This window comes from Coenobita brevimanus, chromosome 106 (genome assembly GCF_032717465.1).
Source record: "Coenobita brevimanus isolate Jiangsu-jjx chromosome 106, ASM3271746v2, whole genome shotgun sequence".
Classification (NCBI taxonomy): Eukaryota; Metazoa; Arthropoda; class Malacostraca; order Decapoda; family Coenobitidae; genus Coenobita; species Coenobita brevimanus.
In genome coordinates, this window is record NC_137059.1 from 4,868,838 (window position 1) to 4,890,052 (window position 21,215).

Consider the following 21,215-nt stretch of genomic DNA (forward strand, 5'->3'; position numbering starts at 1 on the left):
CCGTAACAATATATATACAGTAATCACTCTAATATCCGGACGCCCAATATCCGAACATCCCCACTATCCGGACATAAGAATGTTTCATACTGTACTTTTTTCCATACTATACTTACCTCATTTCACTCTTTAATGTCCATTATTGGTGTGAATAGGGTGTTAGGAGCCATGCATGTGCAGTAGGAAGGTGTTTTTCTGAGTTAGGCTAGGTTAGGGTCCATAAGTACCAGTCCAGAAGCCAGTCACCAGAATGTTTATTATTGTATGAACCTACTTCTAAATCCTCATTTTATGTTTCTTTTGCATTTATTTCAGTCATTTATGTGCCTTATTGGTGTGATTTGAGTCTTAAATAGATGCTATGCATGTCCAGAGGGAGTTGTATAGGTGTTTCTCTGAGTTAGGGTCCATAAGTACAAGTCCATAAGCTGGGGCCCAATATCCAGACAGAACCAATATCCGGACCTACCTATGGCTCTATTATGTCGGATATTGGAGTGATTACTGTATATATATATATATATATATATATATACACTCAACCCTCGGCTATCACGGGTTCCGCTATAACGTATCTCACTATCACGCCTATATAAAAAACTACCCAAGTACCTTTATCATCCACTAAATGCCTGCTATCGCGCACCGAAATGTTCGAAAATTTCAAAAAGGCCAGGCTCCAGTGCTCTGCCCAGCCAACAAAAGCTTCACTCCGTGATTGGTCGTGTGACGTCAGCGCCAGCCGAGCGCTGATTGGCCGTCCGACTGAGTCTCCTGCCCGCCAAACCATTCAAGTGTGCGCCCTCAGACCGTGAACAGTGATAGCGAGAACAATAACCTTTTTTATGATGTGACCATGGCCAACGTGCTCCCTCCCCGTCCCCCTACCATCACCCAACATAATGCTGCGGCACCCGGCAGGGAAACAAAGAAGAGGAAGAACCTAAGTTATGCAGATAAACTGGAAATGTGAAACTTATAGAGAATGGTGAGACCAAGTGAAGTGTGTGGAAGAAACATAACATCAGTGAATCAACTGTGAGGGGTAATTATAAGGATCGTAATCACATCATAAAACATGCTCATTTTTAGACTATTTTATATTAATATGTGGTACAAAAAAGGTATCTTAGAGGTAAATGTTGAGGTCATGGCACCAATTAGAATTATTACCATAAGTTCTTCAATTCGGTTATCACGGTTTCGGTTATAGCGCAGCCATAGCGGGACCAATTGGGAGTGATAGCCGAGGGTTGAGTGTATATATATATATATATATATATATATATACATATGGATGGGGTGATGAGTGAAGTAAAAACATGAGTAATGGAGAGAGGGATGGCATTGGTAATGAATGGTGATGGACAGAATATCTCAAATTTGTTGTGTGCTGATGAAGCAGAACTACTTGCAAATACAAGAAAAGAACTTGGTAGACTAGTGCAGAGTTTTGCTGATGTCTGTGGGCATCGTGCCTTGAGAGTAAATGCAGAAAAGAGTAAAGTGATGGTAACTGAGAGAGAAGGTGACTCCCAGTGTGATGTTACAGTGAATGGATTGACTGGAATTGGTGAAAGAGTTCAAATACCCGGGTATAATGACAGAAAAGAGAGGAAGACGTGAGAAAGAAGTGGAAAGTAGAGTGACACAAGGAAGGAAAGTAGCTGGTGTTCTGAAGCCCTTGATGAGAAACAGAGCCTTGAGTGCCTCTGCACAAGGCTTACATAAAAGAATGTTAGTGCCAACTTTAACATATGGATGTGAGACTATGATGTGGCATGTAAATGAAAAGTCAAGAGTAAGAACAGTGGAGATGGGACTGCTGAGGAATGTATGTGGAGTACAGAGAGTGGATGGGATACGAAATACAGTAATATGATTCGTCAAAGATGCGAAGCAAGAAAGTCTGTGGACACCAGCATCGAAGAGAGTGTACTGAGACGGTATGGTCAATGTGGAGAGAATGGATAACAACAGTGATGAAAAAGGTATATCTGAGCAAATCTGAAGGAGAGAGGAGGCAAGGTAGGCCAAGGAGAAGGTGAAGGGATATGGTGGACGAGTGTGTGAGGAAGAAAGGTATGGAAATTGGCAAGGCTAGGGGACTGGCAAGAGATCAAGCTGGCTGGATGAATGTTGTGAGAAGTGCATGATTAGTGATTTGGCACCTATTTTTAACGTGACAGCGCTCAGACTGACTCTATCGGATACATTTATGTTAAGCTTCAGAATGTGGTGAGTTTTTTGGCGTATCAGATAAAGCCAGGATTCCAGAGGCTTGAACAATGAGTGAATGGAAGCATGGCCCACTGGATTGGGCAAATTTGGGCCATCTGGACGTTGCTACTCTTCACCCTGCCCTAGGGTGGGAAAGGAGGTCTGGATGATGATGATGATGTATGTAAAATCTGGTAAAGTTGATGGTGGCAAACTTTGGTTTCTGAAAAGCCTAATTTTGGAGAAGTTTCTTCCTGTGAACTTAATATCAGTCAAATATAACTAAATATTTGTGTCAATATCTATCAGTGATTGCATTTTATGTGAACCTTATCCATCCATCCATCATCCAATCCTACATTGCCCCATGAGGAGCGTAGGTGCCCGGGGCTAGGCAGTTGGTCCCGACATTTAAGATAAGAGTGACCAGCCTCACTCATCCCTGAGTGGTATTACACAAGCAATCAACCCCAACCACCCCTTGGATATAAATCTTCACCGGCTCAATCCAATTGGAGTGCAATAATTACCCACTAAAACCACCAGGCGCCAAAATCTGGTTATATGGTTACCACCCAGCATAGTAAATGCTTTCCTGGTGTACAGGAAACCATTTGGCTTGTCACTCAGAGTAGAGTCACGCACAGGCTGATGGAAGCAAAAAATGTTAAAAACAACCGTGACTGTCCAGTTCATCCCAGCTGATTTACAACTCAACAAGACAGACTTAGACCAACACAATATTTCCTATGTGTTCAACTGTTTAATTTGTAATTCTACATGCAAATGTCTCCCTGCATATATGTGTGTAATTCACCGGGTCCGGGTCGGTCAGGATCACTTGATGGTCGTGATCATCAGCTTTTACCCTCCCGGAAGGGAGCTGAGAGCTCATATAGTCCGATCTAAGGGCAAGGCTGTGACCTTCACACACGCGTCCCCTTGCTCAAGGGGGACAGTAACCACCCACTTCGTCAGTGAAACTTTTTCGCAACCTGAGCAAGGCACGAACTCCCGTCCACCAGTTGGCAAGCGAGAACGTTACCACTGCACCAGCGAGCGGTGTGTGTGTGTGTGTGTGTGTGTGTGTGTGTGTGTGTGTGTGTGTGTGTGTGTGTGTGTGTGTGTGTGTGTGTGTGTGTGTGTGTGTGTGTGTGTGAGAGAGAGAGCGTGCGTGCCTGTGCGTAAGAATAATTTCGGTTCATTTACTCACTGCAACCAGTGGCTGGAAACACACAGGCTCTTAATCTAGTCTCCTATCCTATTGGGGTCAACAGGCTGACCCTGGCTGCTCCTGAGGAGTGCTGACACACTACCAAGCCTCATCGAGGCTGGAGTGAGGCGTAGGCACACGGGGACAGACCACCTAATCTTAACCCCACTGAGTTTCAAACCCTTGTAGGTCTTCCACAGTGTGCCTTGAGCTACACCTGACAGGTGAGAGCTCACCTCATCCACACAATTAGTGCAGTCTGAGTGGGACTTGAACTCTGGTCACATGGACTGGGAGTCAAGTGCTCTATCAACCACGCCACATATGTGCTTGCATGCATGCGCGTGTGTGTGTGCATGAACACTTGCATGCATTTTTGTGCATGATGTGTGCATCTAAGTATGTGTGTGTGCTGTGTATATGCAGTCATAAGTGCGTAGATGCATGTATATGAGTTTATGACCTCCGAAGTATTCATGGAAACTAAGAAAGCCATGTAGCAAAATAATGAAATGAAGTAATTTCAGACAGTAGTAATGGTCATTTTTTTTTTACTGTTTTCATTAATTACATTTATTCATGCAAGGTTACTTCAAATGATCTCAGTAAATAAACAATATGTGCTGTATGTCATCAGACTGAATCCTAATTAGCTCTGAGCAGAGCATGGATGGTAATTAACAAAATAAGGTATTGGTCCATGTCTCCCCTGGTGGAGGTTCCAACTTACGCCTCACCCTTAAGAGACATATCCCACACACGCCTACATACTACATGTTCATACAGCTACATACTACATGTTCCTCTCAGACACACTCTGCTGTTGATATGGTCCAAGTCTCATCTCAATGTGAACCCACTGGTCTGCAGGAAACAAGTCACTTAAGCCAAGCACTTGCATAGATCATTAGTGAAGTAATGATGAAGGACTGTGTTATGAAAGTACACGAGGTGACTGTATGGCTTGTGGTGAGAGGGGATGCAGTACAGTAATGAAATATTTTCTCAAGCACTCTATGCTCTAAGAAATTATGCAAATACTGTGTAAGCAGTCTCCAACATATAACTAGCTACACACTCTCACAAACATACTATGCTCCTCTGAGTCGCTCTCTACACAGTTGCACACACTGTGACTCCACCACAGACTTGTCCACACTCTGTGCTACTTTCAGAAATTCCCTACAAACACTCTAAGCTATAACGGATCATGCTATGCACACCCAATGTGCAAATTCCATGCTCCATCCTCACATACTCGGTGTATCAGCAGTACTTACCGTATGTGGAAATGCTTTAGAATATCTAGGACTGTCTTCATGTAAGTAGTTTTTCACTAGCTTCACCAATGATTTCCCCCAAAATGTTATGCAAATACTGTACAGTACTGCATCTTTGACTGCTGACAGTGGAAATTTTGATCTTCACATGAAATGTGAATTTGCTAATGCACCAGTAGCTATGCAAATGATGCGATCCACGTGTAATGTGAATTACTGATGTAGAATAGCAAACCCAACAAAGATAAAGAAAGGCAAATTAATGGATAAATAAGTAGGTCTAACAAATATGCTGTGATTAAACATAACTAATAAACAAATACATAATGACTAACAGGTGGAAGCCTGTTAACAAGGTTAGGAATAAAAATCAAGATTATGATATATGGCATGGAAAAAATATAACAGGTATAACATAGCTAAATAAACAGAAGATAACACTGCAGGGAGAAATTAATACAGCAGAGTTTGTAAAAGACAAACTGCCACGACTGGTTAGAGGTGAAGAAAGATACGAACACACCAGTGAAAGAAAGAACTTGACATAAAAAAAACTGATGAAAGGTTAGAAAAGGACTGCAAAAGTAACAAACACACAAACTAGAAACAATGAGATGTGGGATGAAGTATTGAAAGATGTTAAAATGAAAGATGTGAAAAGCTGTTAATACATGGAAAAATAAGGAATTCGGAAAAAAAAAAAAAAGAAAAAAAAAGAGGAAACTGAGATGTGGGAAGATATCATCACACAAGAAAGAAATCCGAGAAGGTGGGAAAAGGTAATGATGGGTGAGCAAAATGAGAGAAGATATGAAGATATTATGAGAGACGGTGATGTGAAAGACTCACAGGTCAACCGCATGTGTGTACCCTGGACATCCCTCGCACATGGCAAAACGCAGCACCTCTGGGGCCAGGTAGCCGGGCGTGCCACATACGTCTGTGTCAACACCAATGCTTACTTTAATTGCCAAAGAGTGATCAACCACAATGCTTTCTATCATACACACTTGGTGCTACAATTCATGCTCACAACATATAAATCCTCACACACAAATAGTAAAGGCACCTACACAACTAACGTCATACAGTACATAAACAAACTGCACTTTGCATACACTTGGAACCCCAAAAGTTTCAGTTTCATGAGTTAGACATCATGAGGGTATTCACTCAAAAGCATATGCATTTTAAAGATGAAAGCATTTACCAGGATTATATTGCATAGTACAAATGATGCCTAAATACAGCCGAAAGACTGCAGAACACTGCCAAAATTAGGAGAGGTACTGTACATATAGGCTGGGTAAGGGTACAGTAGAGGATATTGCTCCGTACTCATTCATTGCCCCTCTCCGGTCATGCCATTGGCTCTATTATGACACATAATCGAGGGATTACTGTGTGTGTGTGTGTGTGTGTGTGTATATATATATATATATATATATATATATATATATATATATATATATATATCATCATCATCATCATCATCATCCGGACATCCTTTCACACCCTAGGGCAGGGTGAGTAGCAGCAATGTCCAGACAACCCAAATCTGCCCAATCCAAAGGGCCACACCTCCATTCACTCACCATTCAAGCCCCTGGAATCCTGGCTCTATCTGATACCCCCAAAACATTCACCACATACTGCAGCTTCACATAAAAGTATTCGATATAGTCAATCAGCACGCTGTCACGTTAAAAAGGGGTGCCAAATTCCTGATCATGCGCTTCTCCTCACAATATTCATCCGGTCATCTTGATCAATTTTCAGTCCCCTAGCCTAACCGACTTCCACATCTTTCTTCCTCACACACCCATCCATCATATCCCTCCACCTTCTCCTTGGCCTACCTCACCTCCTCCCTCCTTCAAATTCGATCAGATATACCTTTCTCACCTCTCTGGTGTCCATTCTCTCCACATGACCATACCATCTCGGCACACGCTCTTCAATTCTGGTGTCCACAGGCTTCTTCAGTCCACATCTTTCACGAATCACATTATTTTGTATCCTATCCACTCTCTGTACTCCACATACATTTCTTAGCAGTCCCATCTCCACTGTTCTTACTCCTGACTTTTCATTTTCATGCTACATCATAGTCTCACACCCATATATTAAAGTTGGCACTAACATTCCTTCACGTAAGCCTCGTGCAGCTGCAACACTCAAGCCTCTGTTTCTTATCAAGGCCTTCATTGTAAAAGCTACTTTCCTTCCAGGTGTCACTCTGCTTTCCACTTCTTTTGCACATTTTCCTCTCTTCTCTATCATTGTACCCAGGTATTTGAATTCTCTCACCAATTCCAGTCTCTCTCCATTCACTATAGTATCACACTGGGAGTCACTTTGTATCTCAGTAACCATCACTTTACTCTTTTCCTTATTTACTCTCAAGGCACGACACTCATGGACATCAGCAAAACTCTGCACTAGCCTACCAAGTTCTTGTCTGGTATTTGCAAGGAGTACTGCATCATCAGTACACAACAAATTTGAGATATTCCATCCATCATCATTCATTACCAACGCCATCCCCTCTCCATTACTCGTGTTTTTACTACTCTCATCACCCCATCCGTACATATATTGAACAACCATGGGGACAGCACACAACTGTGTCGCATGCCCACACCAATCATGAACCATTTACTTAGATGCCCATTTACCCTTACATAGGCTTCACTACCATCTATATATAGATAGATAGATAGATACATAATGTATATATATATATATATATATATATACATACTGTACTGTAAATTGCAGTAAAGAACAACTGAAGCAATGTTGTGAATCGTGTCCAGTTGAACTACTAGAAAACTTGGATGTGGATAATTTTACCTGCCTCTTCATTGGTTATTAATCAACATTTGCTGAATTATTAACTATCTTTATATTTTATGTCCTTAAATTTAAATCATAAGAGGTCTGACATCATTATTAATACCCTCTCTTCCAATATTTACACTATACCAAAATATACGTTAGTTGTCAGGACCAACTTGCCTAGCCCTGGGTTCCTACACTCCTCATGAGACAACACAGGACTGGATGATGGATGGATGGATGGATGGATGTATGTACCAACGACACATCCTCTGTCATCCTGGTCACTAAACAAGAATGTGTGGAATAATGATGTCACAACCATAGTCGCGGCGCACGACTCTGAGGTTGTCATTATCGTACCCTGGCAACTTACCATTCAAAAGTGCATCCGATTTCGTACCATATTATACACTAATCATAATATCGTGCACGAATATATTATACACGAATATTATTATATACGAACATATTATACACGAACCACATGCGTCTCATATTATACACGAAATCAGAAGCACTTTTGAATGACAGGTTGCCTGAGCACAATAATAACAACCTCAGAGTCGCGTGCCGCGACTATAATGTGGACTTCTACGCAACTATGCCACAAAGTAGTCTCAGTTCACATGCTGGTTCTCTAGCGAGCAGATGTACAGTGCTGTGTGACTTACTTTCCAGTATCACCACCACCACCAAGTGCATCAACCATCACCACTATGTTCAAGAGGCCAGCCACTACTTCATTAGCTACTCCAAATAGAAAGAAATCAAAGCAACTGATTACAAATGGAGCAGAAAATCAAGGTGCTGGATGTTCTGCAACATGGCAATGGTGCTTTAAGTGTTGGGTGCCCGTTTGGAGCTGATGGTTCTGTAACTATTTCTTCTACTGATAAAGCAGATCACTGCTCTCAGACTTTCTCCTCCAATTCCACCTTGGATGATTCCTCCATCACTTCCCCCCTCTGACCTCCTCATGGCTGACAATAAAATTTCTTCTGCTGATGTATTTCTGACTTCATTGGCCTCAATATTAACAAAGCATATGGGCCTGATGGGGTCCCCCCTGTTGTCCTCAAGAACTGTGCTTCTGTGCTTACACCCTGCGTACGTTAACTCTCTCACCTCTGTCTATCAATTTGTATCTTTCCTTCTTGCTGGAAGTTTGCTCTCATTCAGCCAGTCCCAAAGAAAGGTGACCATTCCCAACTCTCTATCATCCAATTGCTTTAACATCCTGTGTCTCAAAAGTTTTTGAGTCAATTCTTGACAGAAAAATTTTAAGGCATCTTTCCTATCACAACTTTCTTTTTGATCATCATCATGGGTTCCGTCAGAGACGCTCCACTGGCAATCTTCTCACCTACTTTGAGACTCATGGTCATCCTTCTTTAGGGACTGATGAAAGCTTTGCCATTGCACTTGACATCTCAAAGGCATTCGATTAAGTATGGCATACATCTTTAATTTCCAAAATGCCTTCTTACTGTTTCCATCCTTCTATCTATGCCTCCATATATAGCTGCTGCTGTCGTTCCATAGCTGCTGTTGTAGACGGCCACTGTTCTTTTCAATCTATCAACAGTGGTGTTCCTCAGTGCTCTGTCCTATCACCAACTCTCTTCTTTTCATTCATCAATGACCTTCTAAGCTGTACATCTAACCTTATCCACTCACACGCTGATGATTCCACCCTTCACCTTACCATTCGGTTCCTGCAACATCCATATCTGCAGTTACATCAACAAACAAGGGATGAGGCAGTGGCACACCTTATGTCTGACTTGGCTCATATCTCTGACTGGGGTAATAATAATCTCGTATTTAATGCATCAAAGACTCAGTTCTTACACCTATCCACCTGATAAAATCTTCCACAGAAGTATCCACTAATGTTTAATGCTTGGGGTTTCATTCTCTTGGGACTTATCTTGGAAAGATCATATTACATCTCCTGTAAACCCTGCTTCCAAGAGATTGGGTGTGCTAAGCCGACTCTGTACCTTCTTTACTCCTGCACAGTTGTTGACTTTATAGATGGGTTTTATTCACCTGTGTAATGTACAACTCCAATGTGTGGGGGGGCTCCCCAGATACAGCTCTTCTCAATAGAATGGAGTCAAAGGCTTTTTGTCTCATTAATTCTCCTCCTCTTACTGGCTCCCTTCAACCTCTGTCTCTTCGCTGCACTGTTGCATCATTATCTCTTTTCTATTGCTACTTCAATGGTCACTGCTCCTCTGAACTGTCTGCTTGCATCTCTCCACCTCTGCGACAGGCACACAGCACCCATCTAGCAACAAACTTTCATCCCTTTTCTATCCAACTCTCTAATGCAAGAGTTAACCGTTACTCCCAGTCCCTCATTGATGCAACAGGTCAACTCTGGAACTGTCTCCCTCTGTCTGTATTTCCTACTTCCTATGATCTCCAGTCTTTCAAACACAGTGTGTCCAGGCATATCAAAATGAACGGATCTTGAATCTGGTTCTTTCTCTCTCTCTCTCTCTCTCTTTTTTTTTTTTTTTTCTTGGAAGGAATGGTTTGTGAGCTTTTAGCCTTTGGTTCCTTCTTTCTTGCAAAGTGACAGTAGGCAGCAGGCAGTGTACTCGTACATAGCACGCAGTAAGGATGCCATTCACCTCCCACTTCATTGCAGAGAATGATGCTAATTTATCATTCTGATGTATACTTTTCATAATTATTAGTTAATAAAAGCATTTTTACTGTTTGGTGTTTCTCTCAGGTACTAAACTATTTTGTTCCATTAAAACCACACTTCGATTCCGTGCGAAACTGATTTTAGGCAACCTCTCGAGGAACCTATCTCATGTTAAATCCGCGTTGTACTGTATTTGGCTCATTTGGAATGTGGGTAAATGGGGGTGCTCACTATCCACTCACTCAATGTAGTGCAGCTTTGGGTGTCTGCCCTTTCCTCTCTTCCATCTTTCCTCTTCTGTCTTTTTTTCCTTCATTCTTTCCTCTTTGCTCTGCTTAAGGGTGACTTTACTCTCCCTCTTCTGTCCTTCTTTCCTTCATTGTTTCTTCTTCCTACTGCATATGGGTGACTCTACACTAAGTGACAAGCCAAATGGTTTCCTGTACACTAGGAAACTATTTACTACACTGGGTGGTAACCATATAACCAAACTGCCTGGTGGTTTAGTGGGTAATTAAGGTGCTCCAACTGGATTGAGCCGGTGCAGGTTTATATCCAAGGGGTGGTTGGGGTTTATCACTCATGTAATGCCACTCAGAGATCAGTGAGGCTGGTCACTCTCATCTTAAATGTCGGACCAACTTGTCTTGCCCCGTGTTCCTACGCTCCTCTATGGGGCGACAAAGGATTGGATGATGGATGGATGGATGGATGGATGGAAAAAAAAAAAAAAAAAAGTCAGGTACCACTACAGGCAACTTCCATCACAATTTTAAAATGGTATGTCATGTCTTGACTGGTTCAACAGTTGAGAAGAAAACAAAGTTTTGGTGCTCCCCAAGCAGGTCCTAAAAAAGTGCTTGCTGCAGCAATGAATTATCTAAAATGCACTTAATATTACATACATCAGCCATATTATTTCTATACTATAACAGATCATAAAAACAAAACAAATTTCATCAAAATATGTTGTGCAATGCCAAATAACCCCCAAAAATTCTTTTCATTTTCAAACATCAAACCACTGACTTACTGTGGTGCAAGGTGGAAAGCTGCAAGGCCCTACAGATAAACTAAAATCTCAAGTGCACATTCCCTTTTGTCAATGGTCTTTTACAAAAGGTGTTAAATGGACATCAATTACACTCTTACACAAAAAGAGAGGAAGTATCACTAGGTATCCATTGAAACAGGTCATGTTTATTATGACACAAAAATTCTGGACATTTTCTCACAGGTTATACCATTTACACAGCTCCACCCTGCCATTTTCATACATGTGAAGTGTAGCTATTCTATCAAACATCGTTAAAAATATGCTGAAAACAATGTACAGTGTAATGCCTTCCATCATTCATTTTATCCTAGTCATCCATGTCAATCACTTGTTTTCAACACCGATTTCACACACTTTTGCATATCGAGAGCAGCATCATTTTCTTGACTTTCCAAGTCTCCTATCTTCAAAGTCACATATAAGAACATGCATACCACACCTTTTGAAGTCAGTCATAACTATTCTATGCAGCTTTGATATCTCAGCATGCCCTTTTCTATATTCTAACCCCCTTCCCAGTTTTTCTGTTCTGAAGCATTTAAGTTCCATAATAACCTGAAGCACTTGATGTCTTCAAAAATAAAATTACACAAATAAAATAAATACAAAATGTTCCTATACTGATACCCTCACATCACATATAACTGACTGAAATAATAATATAAACTCTGCCATGAAGGCAATACTGTATAAGTATGACAGACTAGTGAAGCACAAATTACAAGAGTCATCAATAAATGAGATTCTTCAAGCCATGCATGTGTTGGTGCCAGCATGCTCATGTCATGCACAGTAAGCATGGTTTAGGTGCCAGCATCGACTTAATTATTTATGAAAGGCACAGACTAGTGATAGTCAAGCAAAACTACAGTATCTGTACTTCTCAAATATACAATACCTTATGGAAACTACCATTCACACTATAACTTATATGCCTTACTTTCTTTCTTGGGCAACGGATAGTGACAAGACACACTTACATGAAGCGCACCCATGAACTACCGTACATTACCCCCAAGAATTACCCCCAAGAACTATAATATGAATCACATGAAAAATTACAAACAAGGAATATTTACACTACTTATACAATAAATACAAAACACTACCAGTACACTAAATTTACAGTGAACAAGAATTTTGGTATACTTTAATATGATGTGAAAACTATATTAATTTAAAAAATATTTACAGCCAATTGTCACAGCAATCTGCAATACAAAATGTTAACCTTCCCACAGGTGTTCGTAACTACCCACACTAAGCACCCCAAGAGGTAGTGAGCGTGAGGTAGCGTACTCACAAGTCCACCTGATGAGCGTAACCAGGTGCGCCCTCCATCATGTTGCAGCGGAGCAACTCTGGTGCCAGGTAGCCCGGGGTGCCGCACAACTCTGGTGGCACACACCATCACACTCACACACTCATATATGCACCCTACATTCACAAACCACTGCCCATACACCATCTCACCTAGCAAAATAATGCACTAGCTTATAGAACTGACATTCAAAGACATTACAAAGACATCAAATCAAACAGCATTATTCCAGGGTTAATCTTAACGGAATCCTCATACTGAAAGTGACCATGGTCACCAAGATATGGGCTGGCTATTACCCATAAGGATCTCATCAACAGCTCTCCAACATGGAATCACTACCATAATCATAAACCTTCTGCCACTTCCAGGATGGTATGTCTCTTCTGAAAGTGGTTACATCACAAAATAAAATTTACAGACCCAGTCCTCTGACATCAAGATATTAAACAGTGTGCAAGTTTTCTATAAATATGGCAATTTTTAAATGTCACCCACAGCTGCTTCATATCTGGACAATGTACTAGCAACATGACTGTACAGAAGTTGTGTGCAACATACAAGTGTGAAGCAAATACAAACTTTAAGCTGGAATACTATGGCACATCACAGAAAATGATGGATGCTTTAACTGACTATGAAAGTCATACCATGACTTACTTGGAACAATGGCTACCATTTTGTTTTATACGTACTTTTCCTGGTTCCCTCTACTTTAATTATTCTAAATGTTCTGTTCATTGCTGCTCTGGTTGAATAAAGAAAAAAAAAAAGGGGGGGTGGCAAGGGGAGGGGCAGGGGCATTTGTGTTGCGTCAACAAACAATATGGTATTCATGAATCCTTCTGTACATTTGCAAAAACAATTAGTATATTTCTTTACTATATTATCTGTATGATAACCAGACAAGCACAGCACCAGCCTACTAATTCACAGTCTGAATCTTATCTCCTAATACGGCAAAATCTTACTATATCTGACTTTCTTTTTTATCATACACATTAAGCCTGTTGAACTTTCTTCTTTTACATCATACCCAGACCAATATTAATTCAAACAATCCAAAATAATCAGTGCCTGACTGTACTAAGTTTGGCTTTAGGTATTCAAAAAGCTTAATTTGCACTAAGTATGCATTGTATAAATACTTATTTCTGAATTAGACTACCTACAGCTCAGTGGATGGGTGTTTTAGCAAATTTCAGTTTAATGGAATTGTCATTTACAAGAAAGACATCACAAATATTATAATAAAATACTGATAACAATTTACCATTCATTGCAAAGAGGCTAATCCTCCTGTTAACAGATGTAAATACGGTATGTAATGGACTCAGTTTGGCCAATTCTTCACATAAAAGAGCTCAACTCAACAGAAAAATGTCAAGAGAGCAAACTTCTTGTGAAAATCACTATGCACTATGCAGTTTCATTAAACACTGTCAACTTTACTTTCACTGGCAAAGATTTTCAAAGAAGTTCTTCCTTTGTGATACAAAATGCAAATTATATCTTAGTACTGTCTTGTACTTGTGGCAGACAACGGACACCCAACATCCACTCACCCAGTGCGGTGCTACCTTCACATGGCTATACACTGAGTGACAAACAAAATTTTTTCCTGAAACCCAGGAAACCATTTAATACAGTAGATGGTATCCATATGGCCAACAAACAAACCCTTGGTGGTCTTGTGAGCAATGGCACTCCAACCAGAGATGGCCCATGAAAGTGTAAACCTAGCAGGTGGCTGGGATTTCACATCGTCAGTTCATATTGTTTATGAAGGCTCCAACATGCGTGCATGCATCAGCCTCTGTCTCCTAATGGCAGCTCTCCACGCTGATCGATCTCTGGCAGCCTCCCTATTCAGTCCCTTACCCCTGAAGTCACACTCCAATACCTCGTCCCAGGTATTCTTTGGGCTGCCCCCCATAACCCTACCATCAATATTCACAAATCTCAACCTCTGCACCCAATTGTCATCTTCCATCCTCTAAACATGCCCAAACATCTCAATTTAATCCTCCTCATCACAACACCAATACACTCCAGTCAACTCTTCAATCACAATCCTAGTCCCCCCCCCCCCCAGGCTTCACATTCAAGGATGCGCAACACATCTGTCTAATCAACGTTCATATTGTTCCACTCAGGCAAGCAACTAGTCACTCTCGCCTGTTAGTTACCGGTATATACAGACATTTATTTTTTCCCACTTTTACTGAACTATGAAACCATCTAGTCAGGTAAGAAAAGGTTGCTATGCATTTCATTTCTACCACATGGGCCAGTCAGACTGGTTTCATGCTTTTCACAATTTATTTAAGATGATGCATACTTAAAAACATTTCCAGTTTAGTGTAATAATCAATTTAGCTAATCAATGAAGCTAAAATTAGTTTACTAAACAATTAACCACTGTACTGCTATGTCATATATCATATTAGTATGCATACATTACTTACTCTCTCACACTTGCACAGCTGCAGTCAACTTTACTTGCTAATATCAGACTGAAGTCCAAAAACAAAACACACAACCATGGAGTCCTCCTAAGCACTAGAATCTGATATAGTAAGATTTTACTGTACTTTCAATATTCATTCTTCATTCCCATCCCATTCACTCAGAGCATGATAATCTGTACTTAGTTTTAATAGTTTTGGTAATTGTAGTCTTAGATACAATACCTTATGACACTATAGTAGAATACTAGAGCACTACAGAATATTATGCACAGACTGGCAATACACAAAGCACGGATAATGCGCTTGTAGCTACTTAATAACTATAGTATTAAATCTCATGGAAAAACATGAAAACAAAATTCATCAACAAACAAACCTGATGAGACAAGAATATTACGTAATACAAAACACAAGATAAAGTTATTATATTATATGCATGATAATCTGACAGTCACTTCCTGAGAAAAAAACAAATGGTACAATGTACTGGAAATGAAGACTGATATGATGTACCGGTAAGTCACATAAACTAAACATACAGCACACTCTTTATGAAGTAATGCTACATTTTTGCTAAAGGTTTTTATATATATGAAAACACTTCAACCTAATACAGTACAGACAGGGGGTTACTGACCCTTTTCATTCTCCACCATGTGATAGCATGTTTGGGGGGGAGGGGGAACTATTGCTATGCTTCTCTCATGTTTCTTCAACAACAATGAAACTTATTAGTTTCTCTGCGGGAATCTAATAGGTGTAAATCCATACTACTAATATGCTACAGATATGTGCACTATGTTACAGCTCAATGGTACTCACCCGTCAATGTTTCACCAGGCCTCAGGACTTTCGCAAAGCCAAAGTCAGTAAGTTTGACATTGTAATCATCGTCGAGGAGAATGTTCTCTGGCTTGAGATCACGGTGTACAATTCCCTTGCCATGGACATGAGCCAGTGCTTCAAACAGCTGCCGCATGATCACCCTAAGAAGTTAATATTATCAATGAATTTCAAAATTACTTAAAATAGGCAGTATGCAATATTAAGTGAAGTAACAACTTTTAGTGCATGAAGTGGACATTTGTGCTGGGAGGGGGTTGGTGATAGCCAATACCCTCTTCAGGCATAAAATGATCCACAGGTATACATGGCGAGTGATGAGAAGGGTGGGTGGTGAACTGAATGAAAGGAAGGCAATGATTGATTATGTGTGTGCGGGTGAAAGGATGCGAAGATGTGTAAAGGATGCAAGAGTGTATAGAGGTTGGGGGAGTGGACTTTCTGACCACTACTTGGTGGTGGCCAGAATTAGAATGCAAGTAAGATGGAGGAATAGAAGAAGGGAAAGACGAGAGGAAGAAGTAGTTGCAAGAAGAGTGGAAAGGTTACAAGAGGATGAGAAAAAGGCAGAGTATAAGAGAGAAGTGGAGGAACGACTGGGCAAATATGAATTGGAGCAGATGGGAGACGTGGAAGGTGTGTGTAAGATATTTACAGAAGAAATATGTGCAGCATGTGATGTGGTGTGTGGAGTGAAGAAGACGAAAGGGGGTGCAAGGAACAGCGTGGTGGACTGAAGAGGTGAAACAGGCTGTGGCACAAAAGAAGAAAGCATACAATGAATGGATGAGAAATAGGGGCGTGGAAGAAGTTGAGAGGTGGAAGAGAGAGTTATATGTGGAAAGAAAGAGAGAGGTGAAAAGATTAGTAAGAGAGAGTAAGAAGAGAGTGGATGAGGAATTTGGAAGGAATTTGAGTGTAAAGTGGAGGGACTGTAAGAAAATGTTCTGGAGAGAAGTGAAAAGAGTAAGACAGGGTAGAAGTGAAGTTAGCAGGGGAGTGAAAGATAAAAATGGTAGATTACTACTGGAGAAGGGAGAAAAAGTGAACAGATGGAGAGAACACTTTAAGGAATTGTTGAACGTAGAGGATGGAAGTAATGCGAGTATAAGTGGCTGGGGAATGGCTGGGAGAAGGAGGGAGGTGAGAAGACAGGAAGAAATCAGTAGGATAGAAGTTGTGGAAGCAATGAAGAAAGTTAAATCGGGGAAAGCCCCAGGAATTGATGGAGTGTGTGGTGAAATGCTGAAGCATGGGGGAGAGATAGTAGTAGAATGAATGTGGAAGATGTGCAGATTGGCCTGGGAGGAAGGTAGAGTCCCGGAGGATTGGAAGTCAGGTATAATTATTCCTTTGTACGAAGGAAAAGGAGAAAAAGAAGAATGTGGTAATCATAGGGGCATTTGTCTTCTTAGTATAATAGGAAAAGTGTATGGTAGGATACTTATAGACAGAGTTAGAGAAAGAACAGAGAAATTAGTTGGAGAAGAACAGGGAGGCTTTAGGAAGGGAAGAGGTTGTGTAGATCAGATATTCATTCGTAGATCTTTAGTGGAAAAGTTTCTAGAGAAGGGAATGAAGTTGTATGCGGCTTTCATGGATTTGGAGAAAGCATATGACAGGGTGGATAGACAAGGATTGTGGAAAGTGTTAAGATTATATGGAGTAGATGGGAAGTTGTTGAATGCTGTGAAGAGTATGTACGATGGTGCGAAGGCTGCAGTGCGTATGGATGGTGAACTAAGTGAATTTTTCTCTCTGAAAGTTGGTTTGAAACAGGGATGTGTCATGTCTCCATGGTTGTTCAATCTGTACATGGATGGGGTAATAAAAGAGGTACAAGGTAGGGTAGTGGATGTTGGAGTGGCCCTGGTGAGAGAGGATAGTGTTTGGAAACTCCCTGTACTGTTGTTTGCAGATGATACTGTGTTGTTGAGTGAAGACGAAGGGGAGCTACAAGGCTTGGTGGATGAGTTTGGGAGAGTGTGTAAGAAACGGAATCTAAAGGTGAATGTAGGGAAGAGTAAAGTGATGGTCTTTGAGAGAGGTGAAGTTAGTGAATGTACAGCAAGGCTGGATGGTGAGGAATTGGAAAATGTGAGTACGCGTAAGTACTTGGGTAGTGTGATGAGTAAGGATGGAGGTTTGGAGGGTGAAGTGCTTGAAAGGGTACAGCAGGGAAGAAAGGTTGCTGGTTCTTTGAAAGCAGTGATAAGAAACAGGGAAGTGAGCATGGAAGTGAAAAAGTTACTACATGACAGTATTGTGATACCAACTCTAACGTACGGAAGTGAAGCTTGGACATTGTTGGAAGGACACAAGTCAAGAGTGAGAGCAGTGGAAATGAGTTATTTAAGAGGGGCCTGTGGAGTAACATGGAGAGACAGGCTGACGAATGAGGATATAAAGGAGCGTTGTGGTGTGGATGTGGATGTGATAGGAAGCGTTATGAGGAACACACTGAGGTGGTTTGGCCATATGGAGAGGATGGAGGGTGAAAGACTGACGAAGAGAGTGTATGTGAGTGAGGTGGAGGGGGGAAGAGGGAGGGGGAGGCCGAGGATGAGATGGAGGGATGGGGTGGAGAGGTATATGAGAGAGGGGGGTGTGAGTTGGGAGCAGGGCAGTGAAATGGCGGGGGACAGGGCGACTTGGAGACGATTTGTTTGTGGCCACCCCAAACGGGATTGAGGCGTCTGGCAATAGATAGATAGATAGATATAAGTACTCAAACATGTGACTTGGTAATTGTGTCTGGCAAGCATGCTACCCCTAACAGAAAGTGTGGTGCTACTGACAAACGCCGAGGGCAAGCCTAAAAGTTTTTTTTTAGATTTTAGGTTTCGTGGTCAAGGGAACCCTCCCTAACTCCACTGAACCCAGGTTATGTCGACCTCACTATACAATGAATCACTATGAAACAGGTTTTCAATTGACGTAACCCTGTCGTATAGTGAAACCTGGCTGTAGTTATGGTAAAGAAGTGTGTGAGAATGAGAGGTATGGAAGATGACGAGACTGGGGAACTGACAATGGACTGAGGTAGCTTCAAAAACTTTGTACGAAGAAGTGTATGACCAGGGTTTGACACCCCTTTTATACTGACAGTTGTTGGACTGACTGTCAGATGGGTAAATATGATGCTACCTGCAAACACATATACCTATCAGGTAGAGTCAGGATTTTGGAAGCTTGAATGGGGAATGAATGTATGTGTTTGGCTCATCTCACTGGGCATGCAGTTGATTAGATCTCCTACTACTGTATTCTTTCCTCTTCCTGGCTTTCTGTGCCCTACTTTACCCACCTACAGGTAGGAAAATGAGGTACGATGATGATGGTGAGTAGGATTAAGAAACAGGAAAAAGGATGCATAAACGTTAGGTGAATACTATATCTGAGTGACCAGTGAAATGAACCAAATGTCCATTCAATCACCATTCCAGGTTCAAGCTTTCCAAATTATGGCAGTACACTTGAGACTACATCTAAACAACTGGACAAGATAATTCAGTATAATTTATCCAAACTATTTACACCATCCATAATCTTTTCTAATCACTGTTCTAGACTTCCACCCACAGAAAGTAAATCTTAATCTTCGAGGGTGACAAACAGACCTTTTGAAATGTAGATAACCAGTCATAGCACACTATGCTTGAAGAAAAGAGGTTCAATATAATAATTTGAAATCCACACAGTTTAAGAACACTGGCTGTTTAAAAGTGTCTTTACTGTAACTTCATATATAATGCTGCATTCTCTCAAAGTCTCACCCATCTAATACTGAACCATGATCGCCCAGATGTCTTTTGGAGTTGGAATAAAAAGCATTTGGTGTTGTATGCAAAGACAAAGCTTACTTGGTCTTCTTCTCTGAGAGTGTGACAACTGTAGTGAGGTGGTCAAACAGTTCTCCATGTTCACACAGTTCAAACACCAGAAAGATGAAAGTTGATGACTCAAATACATCATGCAGCTCAACTGGAAATAACAATAAAGGATACCTACTTTAGATAGTATTAAAGCAAAAACAAGCACACACATAAATACAGCAACTGTATTGGTAGCTACTTAGAATGAACAACAAGTAGCAGAACTCTGACTAGAATTTAACAAGGGAAAATAAATTATCAAAGACTAGTTTCTTGGTTTCAAATGCCTAAAACATAAACGTTATTTGTACTGTATATAACTGGATACAAATGCTACTATAATAATACGTGGCACTGAGTTATCAATGGAAGATACACAGCATTCTTAAACAACAGAAATTTCATTCAAAAAAGGTAATGTTTCCAAAGGGATGACTGTATAATTCACTATCAGGAACTGGAAAATACAACACATAATTCATCACATAAAAGTTATTTCCACAGCATAAAGCAGAGCAACCAACATTATCAAGCACAGAAGGGAGGAAAGAAGAGAGAAAGGAAGAAGTGAGGAAAGACGAAAGGAAGAAAGACGTGAGGAAAGATGATGGGATGGAAGATGTGAGGAATGATGAAGGGAAGGAAGAAGGAATGAGGAAAGAAGGAAGAAGGAAAGAAGAAAGGAAGAAAGATGTGAGGAATGAATGATAGAAAGAAGAAAGGGAGGAAGATGTGAGGAAAGAAGGAGGAAGGAAAGAAGAAAGATGAAAGGAAGGAAGAAGGAAGGAAGATGTGAGGAAAGAAGGGAAGGAAGATGTGAAGAAAGATGCAATGTGGGAAGAAGGAAAGAAGAAAGGATGGAAGATGTGAGGAAGGAAGAAGGAAAGGAAGATGTGAAGAATGATTTGAAGGAAGGAAGGAATTAGGAAAGAAGAAAGGATGGAAATGTGAGGAAGGAAAAAAGGAAGGAAGAAGAAAAGAAAGGGAGGAAGATGTGAGGAAAGAGGAAAGGAAGGAAGATGCAAGGAAAGAAGAAAGGATGGATGATGCAAAGAAAGAAGGGAAGGAAGGAAGATGTGAGGAAAAGCAAAAAGAAGGAAAATGAAAAGAATAAATGACAATGTGAAGAAAAACAAAAGGAAGGAAGCAGGAAAGAAGAAACAAAGAAGGAAGGAAGAAAGGAATGAAAATGGAAAAAGGAGAGGAAGGAAGAAAGGAAGGAAGAGTGAAAGAAGAAAAGGAAGAAGGAAAGAAGAAAGGGAGAAGGAAAAAGGTACTATCAGCAACAATAATCCAGTCACTGCTCCTGATATTTTCTCAATTTTGAAAATCAGTCTGGTGAATATGAAGCACACACCAGTGATGACAACAATGTGTGATAAAACTGTCACTGCAGTTGGTTACTGCGAATTCACAAGGACGATTTTCA

The 21,215-nt window shown here is 40.8% G+C and overlaps 1 protein-coding gene across 1 annotated transcript in view; it reads right to left on the reverse strand.

The window, feature by feature from the left end:
- PhKgamma (phosphorylase kinase gamma) overlaps positions 1 to 21,215 on the reverse strand; it is a 43,656-nt gene that overhangs the window by 14,799 nt on the left and 7,642 nt on the right. Inside the window, exons 4-6 of the mRNA XM_080285459.1 lie at positions 19,775 to 19,895; positions 15,891 to 16,054; positions 12,580 to 12,670 (exon numbers count right to left, since the gene is read on the reverse strand). Coding sequence (XP_080141585.1) covers positions 12,580 to 12,670; positions 15,891 to 16,054; positions 19,775 to 19,895 — 376 coding nt within the window. The remainder of the gene's footprint in view (positions 1 to 12,579; positions 12,671 to 15,890; positions 16,055 to 19,774; positions 19,896 to 21,215) is intronic.